General features: G+C 42.5%; 1 protein-coding gene across 2 annotated transcripts; it reads right to left on the bottom strand.

The window, feature by feature from the left end:
* Positions 1 to 746: 746 nt before the first annotated feature.
* On the bottom strand, positions 747 to 15,793 carry LOC134649603 (uncharacterized). Of its 2 annotated transcripts, none has more exons than XR_010096976.1 (9): positions 15,542 to 15,793; positions 14,197 to 14,282; positions 13,349 to 13,498; positions 12,781 to 12,961; positions 6,573 to 6,760; positions 4,724 to 4,785; positions 2,966 to 3,075; positions 1,329 to 1,426; positions 747 to 871 (listed from the first exon to the last, which is right to left on the bottom strand). XR_010096976.1 is itself a non-coding variant. In XM_063504427.1 (9 exons), exons 1-8 carry the CDS (start codon positions 15,762 to 15,764, stop codon positions 1,395 to 1,397), a joined length of 1,032 nt encoding a protein of 343 aa, XP_063360497.1. In that variant the 5' UTR covers positions 15,765 to 15,793; the 3' UTR covers positions 747 to 871; positions 1,359 to 1,394. The 2 variants fall into 2 exon arrangements, 1 of the variants encoding a protein (XP_063360497.1); XM_063504427.1 differs by having other exon boundaries at positions 1,359 to 1,426.
* Between the last annotated feature and the right edge of the window lie 1,438 nt (positions 15,794 to 17,231).

Genomic DNA, 17,231 nt, shown 5'->3' on the forward strand with positions numbered 1-17,231 from the left:
TACCATTCTGAATTGGCCTATGTATCAGCTTAGCACACAAAAAAAATCAAGCATCTACCGCAATAATTCACGTCACCATAAATAAAAATCTCATCGTACTCGGCGATAGGTGAAAAATTAAAAAAAATCATAACTCCGAAAATACGATAAATCGCGGAACATACATGGGGGTGATTCAGATAGCCCTCTAGGTCCTCTACCTCCCAGCTTCAGTATATCACTACTTCTTGGGACACCCTGTATTATGTATGGTAGAAATGTGTCACGGGTAGGTCACGGGTTATTTAAAATAGACTGAAATGATGGGGGTTTTAAATTGTTTGAAAACGTATCCCTTTTGTATGTTTTCCATAAGAAAACGAATATTAAAATCACCCTCGCACCAGTCACGTCGCCAAGCGTAACCTTTGTATCGGAGCATCGTTAAACAAGTCGCTCATGTCGCTCGCAACAAAGTACATATACCTACGCTGCTCTGCCTGCCTCTCTGTACAAGTTAAACCTAGTAAAGGCAGTGGTCAATTAAATATGTTCCTATCATAACATATCGTACCGTGACATTTCTAGTCAAATTACTTAATAAGCTTTGAAATAAATTAAAAGTGGAAAAATTCACTGTCTCGGGTGGAACTTGGTCGTTCGCAGACGTTTCTATAAAATTAAATTACTTAATAATTAGTATTTGTATTGGACCTAGAGAACACACACGTGACTTGGTTTTAATATCAGAAAGGAAACACCACATCCAAAATATTTTGATTAATTATAATAAATACGCATTAACAACACCCTACCATTTGCACTTAAACAATAAGATAATCACAACTCGACGGTCCCGTCACCGGACTCTCGCGGCTCCGTAACATACGAGCTCCTGCAGGCTCCGACGGGAGTCTACAGGCTCCGACGGGAGTCTACAGGCTCCGACGGGAGTCTACAGGCTCCGACGGGAGTCTACAGGCTCCGACGGGAGTCTACAGGCTCCGACGGGAGTCTACAGGCTCCGACGGGAGTCTACAGGCTCCGACGGGAGTCTACAGGCTCCGACGGGAGTCTACAGGCTCCGACGGGAGTCTACAGGCTCCGACGGGAGTCTACAGGCTCCGACGGGAGTCTACAGGCTCCGACGGGAGTCTACAGGCTCCGACGGGAGTCTACAGGCTCCGACGGGAGTCTACAGGCTCCGACGGGAGTCTACAGGCTCCGACGGGAGTCTACAGGCTCCGACGGGAGTCTACAGGCACCGACGGGAGTCTACAGGCTCCGACGGGAGTCTACAGGCTCCGACGGGAGTCTACAGGCTCCGACGGGAGTCTACAGGCTCCGACGGGAGTCTACAGGCTCCGACGGGAGTCTACAGGCTCCCACAGGCTCCAACAGGATCCCACAGGCTGCTACAGGTTGGCGAGGAAGTGCCACTTGTCCACTGTAACAAATAAATACAGATAACTAGCTGGAAATCATAAGTTCAGAGGGTCTACCGCGAAAATCGAAATTTCGTTATCTGCCTCTCAATCGCTGGAATATGCAAGAGTGATAGAGAGGAGAGAATCTTCGCGGTAGGCCCTCAGGTGAGTCAGGACTTAGTAGGTACTTTAGCTATTAAAAACTTACTTTGTTTTACAATTTATTTTATTGACATTCAAAATGTTGTGATTTGCCCCGGTTGCCCGATTACGTTCCTAAAATGTACAGAATAGATTTTGAGCTCCCATTTCCGATCAAAATGTTGACCACTAGTTAGCGAGACCGGGAACATAGATGGGTGCGAGTGTTCGACAACATGGCGACGGGTCTCCGAGACGAGGCGACAGGAGAAAATATCTAAATGGCGCCCAAATTTGAAGATGGTCCTATGTAGTCCGAACGCGGCGAAGCTATACTTGCGGATTCCAGATGTCCAAGCATAAAATAGTATTTTGTTAAAACTCAAGAAGGCGGCGGTTTTAGCCCGGGAGAGCTGAAAGCATGGCGAGCGCGTAACTATCTCGCCGCGAGCGCGCAATCACTCGCAAATGGCCGGTGTTATTGAGGCTCTTATGTGTAAATCAAGAAATCGATTGCGCGCTGTACTCACCGCCGGGCGGGACGGACTGCGGCAGGGAACGTGGCGGCGCCTTGGCCAGCACGGCGGCCGCCTCCGACCGCTCCACCTGCCCCGGGGGTCCGACTTGCGCGCTGTACTCACCGCCGGGCGGGACGGACTGCGGCAGGGAACGTGGCGGCGCCTTGGCCAGCACGGCGGCCGCCTCCGACCGCTCCACCTGCCCCGGGGGTCCGACTTGCGCGCTGTACTCACCGCCGGGCGGGACGGACTGCGGCAGGGAACGTGGCGGCGCCTTGGCCAGCACGGCGGCCGCCTCCGACCGCTCCACCTGCCCCGGGGGTCCGACTTGCGCGCTGTACTCACCGCCGGGCGGGACGGACTGCGGCAGGGAACGTGGCGGCGCCTTGGCCAGCACGGCGGCCGCCTCCGACCGCTCCACCTGCCCCGGGGGTCCGACTTGCGCGCTGTACTCACCGCCGGGCGGGACGGACTGCGGCAGGGAACGTGGCGGCGCCTTGGCCAGCACGGCGGCCGCCTCCGACCGCTCCACCTGCCCCGGGGGTCCGACTTGCGCGCTGTACTCACCGCCGGGCGGGACGGACTGCGGCAGGGAACGTGGCGGCGCCTTGGCCAGCACGGCGGCCGCCTCCGACCGCTCCACCTGCCCCGGGGGTCCGACTTGCGCGCTGTACTCACCGCCGGGCGGGACGGACTGCGGCAGGGAACGTGGCGGCGCCTTGGCCAGCACGGCGGCCGCCTCCGACCGCTCCACCTGCCCCGGGGGTCCGACTTGCGCGCTGTACTCACCGCCGGGCGGGACGGACTGCGGCAGGGAACGTGGCGGCGCCTTGGCCAGCACGGCGGCCGCCTCCGACCGCTCCACCTGCCCCGGGGGTCCGACTTGCGCGCTGTACTCACCGCCGGGCGGGACGGACTGCGGCAGGGAACGTGGCGGCGCCTTGGCCAGCACGGCGGCCGCCTCCGACCGCTCCACCTGCCCCGGGCTTCCCGCAACTGACACGTTCATTCTGCACATACAACCAAACTTTTCTCGAATATTTATAATAAATTAGACAAGTATATTATACCTATGCAGTGTTGGCAAAAAATCAATTCGAATTGACGATTGATGATTGAGGATTGACCGATCAATTCGAATTGACGATTGACGAAACTAATTCTAAATCTACTGATTGAAGATTGAAGATTACTAATCGTTAATTCGAATTGATCGGTCAATCCTCAATCATCAATTCGGATTGACGATTACTTTGTATGTACCTGCCTAATGTCCTTTTTATTTAGGCCATTTTTCGAAACTGACCAAATGCGTTCAAAAGCGGTGTCTGAGTTTACCAAAGGTTCCGAAACATGTTTCCGACGGCAATATGAAGGATGTCGTTTTTGGAACATTTTCGGGACTTTCCTTGAAATTAACCGATAGCGTTCAAAATCGATATCTGAGGTGCCCAAAGGTTTCGAAACTTGTTTCCGAGGGAAATATTGAGATGTACATTTTAGTGACATTCTTTGAAAGTGACTGCTTGCATTCAAAATCGATATCTGAGGTGCAAAACACGGTTTCAACGGCAATATTTAGATTCTACACTTTAGCCGCGTACTTACTTTACTACCTGCATTACGCCACCCTGCTGATAACAAGATGCGGTCTAAGAACGTACGAGTGCGAAAGAGATAGCATGATTCTAATCCTTTTATTGTTCTAGTGGTGTCCAGTTTGAGTCCAGAGAGAGAGATAAGACATTCGGTCTTCAACCCTTGTCAATCGGTTAATTTCTAGAAACGTCCTAAAATGTCCCAAAAAAGGTCATTTCTCGGTATTACCGTCAGAAACATGTTTCGAAACCTTTGGGCACCTCAGATATCGATTTTGAACGCAATCGATTAATTTTAAGAAATGTCCCATAAATGTGCAAAAAAAAAGGAAACTCCCGTCTGTATTGCCGTCGGAAACATGTCACGGAACCTTTGGAAATCTCAGATATCGTTTTAAAGTGCCAACGATCAATGGTCAATCTAGATTGAGAATTGATTTAATCCGAATTGAGGATTGATGCGTTAATTCCAATCAATTCAATCGGATTGACGCGTCAATCAGAATTGAATCAATTCGAATTGATCAATTCGGATTGATCAATTCGGATTGACGCGTCAATTCGATTGATCAATCCGGATTGATTCGTTCAGATTGATGCCAACACTGTACCTATGTTTATCTAATACTCGTCCATGATAACTATCTTTATGATTACTGGATACGGGCCATATCAGCTGTCATAACTGCCTGCCTGATTATTAAATAATAACATTTTACCTCCACAAAACATATAACCCATTCTTCTTATTTCTCAAATGACCTCTGAACAGTTCTCCTTGACCCACGCCACGACTGTTATCGTATGCGGCGCGTCATCGTGAACCTTGTCGGCGTGCACACGGGTCGTAGGCGCCATTGGTCTGTAGCCGCGCGCGTCAGTAACGTCTCGCGAACCTGTGGGTACCGAGCTACTGACTTGTGACACGTGCAGCGCGCGTCTCTGTAAAGCTCGAGTTGTGTCGCGTTACATTACACCGAAACGTTACAAGTCAGTCGCCCCCTGTTGGCAGTCAAGCAGGCAGTTGAGTGTTTCTGAAGATGAGCGGGGAACGACTTACTTGTTGATGTCGGTGGCGTCGCCCACGTGGCCGGCCACCAGCTCGCGCCAGAACTCGTGCACCTGCGCACCACACAAGCGCCTACTGTTCAGACACTCAAACACGCACAAGGAATCAAATCTTCTGGTTATCGCATGTATTTTAGCGCATTTTACACACTTTTATTTAGTCTCACTGCCTATTATGTATACCTACCTATCCTCTTTGTATGGTGCTTCAAATCTTGTAACTAAAATTTGAACCACTTCTTGGTATCTGGTTCGGTTGAAATTTGGAGTACTATCGTAATTCCGATGACGATGCGATAATAATTATGCTAACATGGAGGTGATCTGATAAAATGGTCATGTAAAAACACAAACACGTCGACCTTACTCATTACGAATGTCTCAAGGAGTTCTGGATAGGGTTATGTAGCATAATTTCGAAAATCAAATATCCTAAGTACGAAATTCCTAAAGATAGAACATCGAAAATCAAATTGTCTAATGTACGAAATTCCTAAAGATGCATGTCCTAATCCACTTTTAATCTTTTTTTTTAATTCTGTTGTACAAGATGCCTAATGACAATACTTCGAAAGTCAATATGTCTAGTGCTCAAAATAGCTACGTATAAAAAGCCTAATGACAGTACTTTGAAACTCAATATTTCCGAGAACATTTTCTTCTTACCCCGAGTCAACGGAGCCCCTTTCGAGAGCTACGCGGGGCACCTTTTTCTGGGCGTTTTGCCCTTCGGGCATCTGAAGTTACCTAACGAACCTAACCTACCTATTGATTTACAGCCTTATTCGAACTTTAAGATACGTCAAATATTAGATATAGAAACGATATGGATCGGATATGTCAGTGTCAAACAATGTCAAAAGTGACGTTTCTTCAAACAATAACGTCACTTTTGTCATTTGTTTTACACTGACATATCCCACCCATACAAGTGTCAAAAGTGATGTTTCTTCAAACAAAAACGTCATTTTTATCACTTGTTTGACACTGACATATCCCATCCATACAAGTGTCAAAAGTGACGTTTTTGTTTGAAGAAACGTCACTTTGGACATTTCATGAACGACCAAAAGTCGTGATATTAAATAAAATTATCAGTTCTGTACGGAAGACTTATTTAAACTTAGATCAGCTAAACGTAGCACACATGTCGTTAGAAATTTCGCAATTTATACATTTTAAACTTAGGTCAATTGGACGTAGGAAAAAAGGTCGTTAGTATTTTCGTGCACTAGCAGTATTGTACTTTAGACATTTAAAACATAGGTTTATTAACCGTAGGACATGCATCTTTAGGAATTTCGTACATTAGACGATTTGTTTTTCGATGTTCCGTCTTTAGGAATTTCGTACTTAGGATTTTTGATTTTCGCAATTATGCTACATAACCCTGGATAGACATACAAATGAGAAGAAGTACAGTCAGCAATAAAAGTGTGTTATTGACAGTTATTTTGGTTTATTTCATCCACAAATAAGTATTTTTTCTACCTTCAGCTCAAATTGAACAAGCAAACTGGGCCTTGTCACGAGATATAGACTAGGAATCCTCTAGACGGAGTTTAGAGCAATTATTTCACGAAACCGATGCTGCCAAAAATACTGGGGTGCGGGGGACGAGGTGAGCGAGTCCCGTGCCGTGATCGGTCCGTTCAAAGACACGGACGTCACACAGACACTTTGACTCGAAGATGGAGTAAAACTACCGTATATTTGTGGCAGAGGGGGTAGCGCCACTATGCTCAGTCTAGAGGACGTCTCGTCCGTGTCACGAGATGGTATCGATCGCTCGCGAACGTCCAGACTCCGGACGAATCTCCCCGGAGCGAGTGCCCTCTCACCTCGTCGATGAGCTTGTAGGCGAACTCCCCGTCCTTGGGCTCGGCGTCGAAGGCGAACCGGTTCTGCGGCTTGCCGTCGGGCACCTTGTACAGGCGGAACCACTCCACCGTGGCCTTCAGCAGCCCGGGGAACGCCCGCTCCACGTCGCCCGCGTCGCGCAGGGACGCGGCCAGCGGGTCCCGGGAGTCTACGACGATTATATCGAGGTTTAACATCGCGGAACTACCTAGCGAGCTCGTTGTGGAGGGTCGCGACAGTTGTCCAGGGTAATAGCGCGGGGCGGGTCACCCATACGTTGGGGCGACCCGATTAAAATTCCACTCTACGAATGATCGAGAAGAGTATCTAGGTATAGGCATAGGAGAAATGGTGGTGTGAAGCGTGAAACGGCCCCGACCGCTCTGCAAATAGAGTGACAGCGACTTCTTTGTGATGCATTTATACACACAACATAAACATCAAATGTTATGCATTATTAAACAAATTCTATTTGTTCTTGTATATTATTTCAATAGTAAAACTAATACATTTTCCGAATTATTACATAAATTTACGCAGTATTTTAATTTATAAAAGTTACATTTGTTTATAGACGAAATGTCGGAAAACTTGAAAAAACCTGGAAGTTAATGATTTTTAGTATGTGATTTTGGGCAGATTTTTCGGGGTTTGTAATTATTTTATACTAGCTGTTGCCCGCGACTTCGTACGCGTGGATTTGTATATTGGTGGTTATGGTTATATATTCTACATTAGCTTAGAACATTATGCAGCAAGAGATTGCGGTAGGACGGTTAATCATTTGTTAATTATTAATATTATACAACGCATGAGACTTGTCTTTCACAACGTACGAAGTTTCAAGCCCCTAACTGAATAAAATTGTCCTCGATATAATCCCTCTAAACCCCCGTAGAAGATTTTCATGTCCTCTATTTAATAAAACCTACTACCTAACTACCTATTTACGAAGTTTGAAGTTCTTAGCTTTAAATAAAATTTGAACCCTATACAAACTTTCAACCCCTTTTTAACCATTTTAGGGGATGAATTTTTTAAAAGCTGAAATTATTTTTCTTGTATTCTAATAATATGCCTTTATACAACGATTCAAGTCCCGCACTCACAAAAATGTTTGATCTCCATACAAACTTTCAACTCCTTTTTCACCACTTTGAGATATGAATTTTCAAAAACGCTGAAATTAGTTTATTGCCCGTTTAAAATAATTCCTTTTTACGAAGTTTCAAGTTCCAAGCTTAAAATAAAATTTGAACCCCATACAAACTTACAACCTCTTTTTAACCCTGTTAGGGGACGAATTTTACAAAACGCTGAAATAACTTTTCCTGTCTTCTAATAATATCCCCAAATAGAAAGATTCAAGTCGCGCGTTCGAAAAAATGTTTGATATCCATACAAACTTTCAACACCTTTTTCACCACCTTAGGGGATGAATTTTCAAAAACGCTGAAATTATACTGGGTCAACCAAATCTTGTCAGTAAATAGGAACAAAAAAACTATACTCATCCTTTTCTTTCGGGTGCTAGTACTAGTGTTAGACAAAGATAGTATGATTCTCTCTGTCTATGTTTGAAATCAAACAGACCTTTGACACACTATAGTTTTCTTGTATCTTAGTTTCATACCTTTTTGCAAACTTTTAAGTTCCTAGCTTAAAATAAAATTTGCACATAAGACGAAATTTTATCCCCTTTTTAACCCCCTTAGGGGTTTAATTTCCAAAAACGTTGCAATTACTTTTTTTTGTAATCGGCTATTATGCCTTCCTAAGAAGTTTCAAAGCATTTGTAATGGATTCAAACTTCAAACTTTCAACCCCTTTTTAACAGTGGCGTAGCTAGAGGATATGGCGCCCGGGGCAGGCACCAAATTTTTTGCCCCCCCCCCCCCCCGCCCCTCCAAACGAAATGAACTAACGAAAGGGTTACTTTTTACTTGTTAAAGTTTACTTTTGATTTAGACAAATAAGTGTTTTTTTAGTCCATCGGTGGCTAACAAGCTTACGACTCACCTGATGGTAAGCGGTCACCACATCCTGTGGACGTCTACACTCCAGGGGCGTTACATGCGCGTTGCCGATCATTTTAAAGCTTATACACTTCTTTTTTGGAGATTTCCTTAGACTTGAAGATTCAATATCGCTTGTAAGTTTGGGATCATAGACTATTCATAGCGCGCCTTTGGACTGATTTGAAGGGACCAAGGTGGCATCTAGGTGCTCCTGCCCAAAGGTGACAGCAGTACTCTTTATATGGGATCTGTCCATGGTCGTACGCAGCATTTTTAAGGGGTGGGGCAGAAGTAGGGGAGGCTGGGGACGTTGTAACAGGGTATGGTTGAAACAGAGATTCTTAGCTTATGGTCAGAGACCAGGGTGGGACAACTGCCCCACCTTGCCCCACCGTGGGTACGCCTATGGATCTGTCTGCCCCAGAGTAAAGTATCGCCTCCCTTTATTGAGCACACCGAGTTTTTTGGATACGAGCGCAGCCTACCCAGCAAGGTGGCTACGAAATTATTGGACGCCACTGATGGAGATGTCAACACCGAGGCTCCCAATACTCCCTGACATGGGATGGGTTGTGCCTTGAAAAATGAGGTTTTCATAGCGGTAAACGCGCAAAATTGAGCCTTGGTGGGATTGAATTGGACTAAATTCTCCTGATCCCACACCGAAACTCTGGATAGAATGCTCGCAATACCTGACACAGATTTTTCACGGCATTCTAGTATCACAGAACGAGATGTTGACACGGCATGTGTTATACAGGTTGGTCCAAACCTTGCCGTCCAAAAATTTTTTTTAGATTCCTCACGCTGTGGGCTATCAGAATATGTATGTTAGCCGACTTTTCGTAGTTTTCCAATTATGATTTTTATTGTTATTACTTTTAACTTTTGTTCAGAAATTCCGGGGTGAAGCAATTATTTATTTAAAAAAAACTATTGAACTTTTTGAATTTTTCTTTTTGTAACAAACGGCGCAGTTGCTAAAAAAAATCAGCATCCTCACTTGGCTGAGTTGGGAAAAAAAGACAAACTTTTACGTTCAAGCATGTCAAGCTTAGATGTTGCCCTTACGTAAATAAATAAAAAAGCGGCCAAGTGCGAGTCGGACTCGCCCATGAAGGGTTCCGTATTTAGGGGATTTATGACGTATTAAAAAAAAATACTACTTACTAGATCTTGTTCAAACCAATTTTCGGTGGAAGTTTGCATGGTAATGTACATCATAATTTTTTTTTAGTTTTATCATTATCTTATTTTAGAAGTTACAAGGGGGGGAGGGGGACACATTTTACCAATTTGGAAGTGTCTCTCGCGCAAACTATTCAGTTTAAAAAAAAATGATATTAGAAACCTCAATATCATTTTTGAAGACCTATCCATAGATACCCCACACGTATGGGTTTGATGAAAAAATTTTTTGAGTTTCAGTTCTAAGTATGGGGAACCCCCAAAAAAATTTTTTTTTTCTATTTTTGTGTGAAAATCTTAATGCGGTTCACAGAATACATCTACTTACCAAGTTTCAACAGTATAGTTCTTATAGTTTCGGAAAAAAGTGGCTGTGACATACGGACGGACAGACGGACAGACAGACAGACAGACGGACATGACGAATCTATAAGGGTTCCGTTTTTTGCCATTTGACTACGGAACCCTAAAAATACAAGCGATTTCAAGGACTTTTGGTTATTTTAGAAACTACTAGACCCTACGTTTTTTTAAAAGGTCAAAAAAGTGATACTTAATAGTCATAATTTGTCAGAGTCGCCGGCCAAAGGAACTGAGGTAGAAAGCTTCCAAATTAGTAATTCATTACAAAAATACTCTTTTGTTATTTCTACTATTATTTTATGGGGTCACTTCCCCATCGCTATTTAATGTTATCAGTGCAAATACCACGAACAATTATTAGAAGGCATAAAAGCAACGCAAAGCTTCACCCCGGAAACTCGAAAACTACGAATAATCGGCTAACTTACATGGGGTATATTCTGATAACCAACGACGAGGATTCAAAAAAAATTTTTTTGACGTCAAGGTTTGGACCATCCTGTATACAGGGTCTAAAAAATAACTGCATTTCCGTTGCCAAGGAGATTTTGGGATTATACTGAGCAATTTTTACTATGACGCACCAACCCCTAAGTCGCGAAAAAAAAATTTGACTGTTTCCTACATTTTGGCTGGTCCATTTTCTATGGGAGGTCTTTTGCCCATTTTGGCGCCCCCCCCTTGGACGGCGCCCGGGGCACGTGCCCCCCCCAGCCCCCCCCTAGTTACGCCACTGCTTTTTAACCCTGTTGGGGGATGAATTTTACAAAACGTTGAAATTACTTTTCCTGTATTTAAATAATATCCCGAAATACAAAGATTCAAGTCCCGCGTTCGAAAAAATGTTTGATATCCATACAAACTTTCAACCCCTTTTTCACCACCTTAGGGGATGAATTTTCAAAAACGCTGAAATTAGTTTTCTTGTATCTTAGTTTGATACCTTTTTGCAAACTTTTAAGTTCCTAGCTTAAAATAAAATTGGCACATAAGACGAACTTTCATCCCCTTTATAACCCCCTTAGGGGTTGAATTTCCAAAAACGTTGCAATTACTTTTTTTTGTAATCGGCTATTATGCCTTCCTAAGAAGTTTCAAAGCATTTGTAATGGATTCAAACTTCAAACTTTCAACCCCTTTTTAACCCTGTTAGGGGATGAATTTTACAAAACGCTAAAATAACTTTTCCTGTCTTCTAATAATATCCCCAAATACAAAGATTCAAGTCGCGCACTCTCAAAAATATTTGATCTCCGTACAAACTTTCAACCCGCTTTTTCACCACCTCAGGGGATGAATTTTTAAAAACGCTGAACTTAGTTTTCTGATTTTTTAATTTAGTACCTTTTTACGAAGTTTCAAGGTCCTAGCTTGAAATAAAATTTGCACCCCAGGACAAAGTTTCATCCCCTTTTTTACCCCCTTAGGGGTTGAATTACCTAAAACGTCGCAATTATTTTTTTTGTCATCGGCTATTATGCCTTTCTAAGAAGTTTCAAAGCATTTGTAATGGATTCAAACTTTCAACCCCTTTTTAACCGTGTTAGGGGATGAATTTTCAAAAACGCTGAAATTACTTTTCCCGTCTTATAATAATATCCCCATATACAAAGTTTCAAGTCTAACACTCACAAAAATATCTGATCTCCATACAAACTTTCAACCCCTTTTTCACCACCTTGGGGGATGAATTTTCGAAAACGCAGAAATTAGTTTTCTTGTTTTTTAATATAGTACCGTTTTACAAAGTTTCAAATTCCTAGCTTAAAATAAAACTTGCACCCCATACAACCTTTCATCCCCTTTTTAACCCCCTTAGGGGTTGAATTTTTCAAAATCGTTTCTTATCTCTTGTACACTTTATAAATTCAACCTAGTGTGCAAATTTCAACTTTCTAGCTTTTGTAGTTTCGGCTCTGCGTTGATGAATCAGTCAGTCAGTCAGGACACTTGCATTTATATATATAGATTTACAAATTTTATCATAGGAACATCACAAATAGTGTACCTTTCTGTTGGCAGTTAAGATTTTTCCTATACCCCTTACTAATAGCTATATATTTCCAAAAACATGATTTAGACTATGCAACTTTTAACACTGATTTCCCAGTGAAAATCGATGATATATTTTTTTTACTATTTTTCCTAGAAACGGCAAACAATTATGTGATATATATATTAATTTCGGGCAAAACGAAAAAATCATGTATTTAAGGGTTAAGTCTGCCGAGCTGACGCGATCACAGTTTTTGGAATAAAAAAAATATATAATTCACACTGAGCCTTCCTTTGCTCAAATTGCCAAAGATCCCGGAATAGGCTCGCGAGTTTCAGTCTCATCTGACGTCATGTTTATTTTGCATTATTTTATTTTAGAAATTATTGTTCCGTCAACGGTCAACGCTTTGTTAACTTTGTTTTCTATTTTTGGTAGAACTTTTGTGCTATACCTGATACCTATAACATCATATAACGATGTAACATATAACTCTAGATGCAACAATAGGCCTCTATTTCTGCGTCCGCGTCCGCGTGCTGCGAGTTTTCGTTGCGGGTGTCGCATTTGTTTACGACGAGCGCGGGTAAAAGAATTAGACGAGGCCGGTGTATAGTTGTATACCGATAGCGATCAGCTTCCAGTCGGTCTCGCCCTCGTCGATGAGCGCCAGCGTGCCGAGGATCTTGACGGGCACGACGTCGCCGCGACCCGCCACGCGGGTGCCGATCTCGATCACGTCGATGGGGTCGTTGTCTCCGCGCGCCTGCGTCGCGGGGTCCACGTGCGACGGGTTCTCCCACGTCTATCCGAAAACACTATATTATTCATAAGATACTATTTTGATATGATATTATTTTGTTAAAATTTTATTGACAAATAATGAAAAAATGTACCTATTACTAGAGCCGAGATGCTTACACATCAATGAGAGATGCTCACAAAAATCGACTTAACGTCTGTACATGAGTCGAGTTGGATCGCGCCATTACTAATATAATGTCATTGATTTTTAATGCTGTAACTTTCTAATCACCCCCGACCCGGGTCACCGGTAAACTCGAAGACGCCTTTCCCTTCAAGGTATACATATGTTTGCCATAATATGAAATAATGAAATATCAATATCGTGCCAAAAGTCTGGACGGCACCATAGAAATACTGACATAAGCCAAGTATAAACGGAGAGTACCTGCGGTAGGGCTCCGTAGTTCCAGATGTAGCCGTGGTGCGGGAACACGTTGGCCACGAAGCGCAGCGCGCCCTTCTTCACGTCCTGCTTGATGGGGTTGAGCGCCTCGCCCAGCGACAACTCCATCTTGGCGTTGCTCCAGCGCGGGACCTGCCAACGATGCACATTTATAACCGGCTCTGCATAACATTATAAAAGCCCTTATAATTAGTTTGTCCTTATCGGTCATTCTAACATTTGTGGTTGTTAGAAAGAGACAATATTTAACAGAGATATGCTAGTATGTTACTAAGTATAGGTAATGATTTTCAGGTTCAAATCATTTCTACTTTGTCTAAGTGTGTATCATAGACAAAGGGACCTTGACAAATAAAATAACATTGCGATTTTTCTAAAACCCAAAGGATATTTCATCATTTCATAAATGTTTCATAACATTCAACTTTTCACATTTGTATAATCTCTATGTTATTAAGCATTTTAAATTAAATATCATACATGTATAGTTTTTCTTTCTACACTTCTCTGAACTCATCACCTTAAAATGCAAAGAGTAATAATACATTATGAATATTCTATAACACCACTTATTTGAGCTTATGTCATTTACTTTAGAGTTGTTACACCTTTGCTTTTGGCCTTCACGGCTAAGCTCCCTGCCTCCATCGACATAGGGCACAGCAACAGTTTTGAATTGAACCACGGTTAGTTTCACTAGACATATTGTTCAACAAGATGCATGTAATCGGGAGCTTGAAAACGATACAAAAGGTAAGTAATCACAGTTCATATCCCGGTTGATATAAGTATAAGGCACAGCGTAAGATAGAAGGGCTAGCTCTACTCACCTCCACAACCATGTTGACGAGGCGTTCGGCCTTGTTGGCCCACAGTGGGATGTCGTGCAGCGGGGAGATGGGGCCGCTTTCATCACCTGACAAACATTTTAGTCATTCTAGGAAAAGTCCAGGTTAATTCTTTTGTGCTAAGCTTTCTGACCAAATGTATAAATACAATGTATCTACTAGGAAGCTTCAACAAGGTAAAGAAAATGTCGGGGGTAGGGTGTCAAGTGAAAGTTGTTTGTGTGGTGACATACTTAATGCATCTCAGCCATAATAATTATGTGTTCTTAGTTTTAATAACCTTGTGGTTAAGGTATTTATCTTCTAGGGGCCAAAGTTATAATTTTTGTGTTAAAATTAAAAACTTACATAAAATATGCACTAACTGGGCATTTTTGTGACTTCCAGATTTGTTTTTCAATTAAAAGACACATCAAGATTGTTTACCTTATTTCTAATGCTAAAAAAAAACAAACTATAGTGAATGCTTTCAGGCATTAAGTCCGCCATTTGTACTTTTCATGTATTGTGCAATAAAGTTTAAATAAATAAATAAAAATTTTGAGCTTAGAGAAGATGGCTTATATCAGTTTTCTTTATAATTTTTATTGCCTTATTATTTAAACAGCATTAATAAACACACTTATCCTCACTGTAATAACTATAATAGTCAATATTTTTTATAATGGTTTAAATTCTAGAATAGAATTCACTAATTATTACAATCAAGAAATAAATTACCACGTTATTGCAAATACATACTTCATCATCAGTCAGTTAATAACAGATTATTATCAGATCATTGATAAATGCTTGTTAATCAGAGCTAGGTATAATTTCATCATTAAAAAAGCGTTTCAAGGTGAACATACATAACACTAACACATTATCTATTTTAATCTAATTCAATCACAAAAAAAGGTCATCTTTTTAAAGAAATCTTATTTCCAACAGCTGTTAGGAGAAATTTATAGTCCTATAGAGTTTAAAATGATGTCACAGTATAGGCTATAGTATAGGCAAAGCCCCACAGGTAGCCAAGGGTGATTCATGGATCAATAGTAATGCGCTAAAATAGCTGTAGCCTATTCATCAGTCATCAGTAACCCGCGTTTACTGACGTCAGCACTGGTATCCCTTTGCGATCAAGGTCGAGCATGGGATGCACCAGGTAATATTCTGCAGCACTAACTTCCTCATATGCAATAATTCTCAATGAATGCGAAGAGTTAAGTCAATGTCAAGTCGACCCGGAACAAGGAACCACTTCCACGTGGGCACTCGAGATAAGTATCGTTATCGGACATCGCCGGGCGGGTGACGGGCAGTAGGGTACGGGCACACTCACGGAAGAAGACCCGGTAGTCGGGCGCGTACGCGGAGCCGCGCTCCTCGGCGGTGAACATGTTGGGGAGCGCGCACGGGGCCGCGGCGCTGCAGAACTGAGCGGGAACGGACGCACTGACGCGGCGCAGAGTCGCAACTCCGACCCCCGGTGCGAGCAGCTGGGCTACGAATGACAGGAGCCGCGGCCCGCGACCCACCGCCACCGCGCAACGTGCCAGTGACATTTTGCCGATACTGGCTAATCCTACGTGGCGCGCGTTTCGTTACACTCACGTCACGCGATATGTTATGTAAGCTCATCTACAGTAAATCTACAGTCCGACAAGAAATTGTAGAAATTAAAAAGTGGCACCATTGTAGTGTCGTCCTTTTCAAATCAATCTAAGAAAACGGGATGACACTACAATGTTATTACTTTTTACACGACTGCCCAAACAAAAAGAGTCTAAGGTCACTGCGGGCAAGACCGTCTACATCTACAAGGCAAGTCCGTCTACAGTGTCTACACGTTATAACTTTTGAATCTGAAGGCGTATGCCGCTTTGGAGTCTAGTCGATTAATCAGTTTTGCGCGTTAGTTCCCTCACTCTAAAACAGATGGCGCTGTGACAATCAATTTCAGAGCAATCCGCCTAAAGTGCGCCTAAATAAGTCATTTCGTGTTTTGAACTCGAAGTCATAGTTCGACATCCGTTCGAAAAAAAATTGTTAAAAATAGTTTTTGAAAAGATTGTGCATCATAAAGTACCTGCGTAAGTAGCATAAGAACCAGTTATCTTTATTCTGTGTTTAAAATATCAGAAATTGGCTTCGTTTTGTAATTATACGTTCCACCATTTATCACATTAAAATTTGACTAAGTTCGAAGGTCCGTCTATTATGTACAAGGCAAGTCCGTCATATGCCGGACTTTCGTTAAATCAGAGATTACCAACTGTTTTTGCGACTTTAATTTATAACGATTGGATAAGGTATCGACAAATCCTCCTGACATTGCGCATGATGTTAGTTTCCTAAATTTTCATCTTAGTTAATTTAAAAGAAACGAATAAAGTACATTTTAAAATTTCTATTGGTCTTTTATTTCGGATATCCAAAAAATAATTACGTGTAATTATTAGCCAAAAAAGGTTTACTACCCCATTTTCGTAGTATATCGAATCTGGACCCTATATTATTAACAAGTTGAAAGTACACTTTTCATTGTCTTGATTCATTCTTTTCAGAAATTCGACTACGAACATATACGCACCGCACCGAGTGCGGCGCACCCATAGATTGGCTGATATCATTACTAGACGGACTTTTCCCTTAAACTACAAGGGAAGTCCGTCTACTCGCCGATTTTTTGGGTTCCGTAGCCAAATGGCAAAAAACGGAACCCTTATAGATTCGTCATGTCTGTCTGTCTGTCTGTCTGTCCGTCTGTCCGTCTGTCTGTCCGTCCGTATGTCACAGCCACTTTTCTCCGAAACTATTAGAACTATACTGTTGAAACTTGGTAAGTAGATGTATTCTGTGAACCGCATTAAGATTTTCACACAAAAATAGAAAAAACAACAATAAATTTTTGGGGTTCCCCATACTTCGAACTGAAACTCAAAAAGTTTTTTTTCATCAAACCCATACGTGTGGGATATCTATGGATAGGTCTTCAAAAATGATATTGAGGTTTCTAATATCATTTTTAC

This window comes from Cydia amplana, chromosome 7, assembly GCF_948474715.1.
Source record: "Cydia amplana chromosome 7, ilCydAmpl1.1, whole genome shotgun sequence".
NCBI classification, from domain to species: Eukaryota; Metazoa; Arthropoda; class Insecta; order Lepidoptera; family Tortricidae; genus Cydia; species Cydia amplana.

Excerpts from the sequence above, each read along its gene's own strand:
- LOC134649603 (XM_063504427.1), bottom strand. The coding sequence starts at position 15,764 with ATGTCACTGGCACGTTGCGCGGTGGCGGTGGGTCGCGGGCCGCGGCTC. Across the intron at positions 12,962-13,348 it reads ACTACGGAGCCCTACCGCAG|ACGTGGGAGAACCCGTCGCA; the intron begins GTACTCTCCGTT and ends GTTTTCGGATAG. Across the intron at positions 4,786-6,572 it reads CCTACAAGCTCATCGACGAG|GTGCACGAGTTCTGGCGCGA; the intron begins GTGAGAGGGCAC and ends TGTGGTGCGCAG.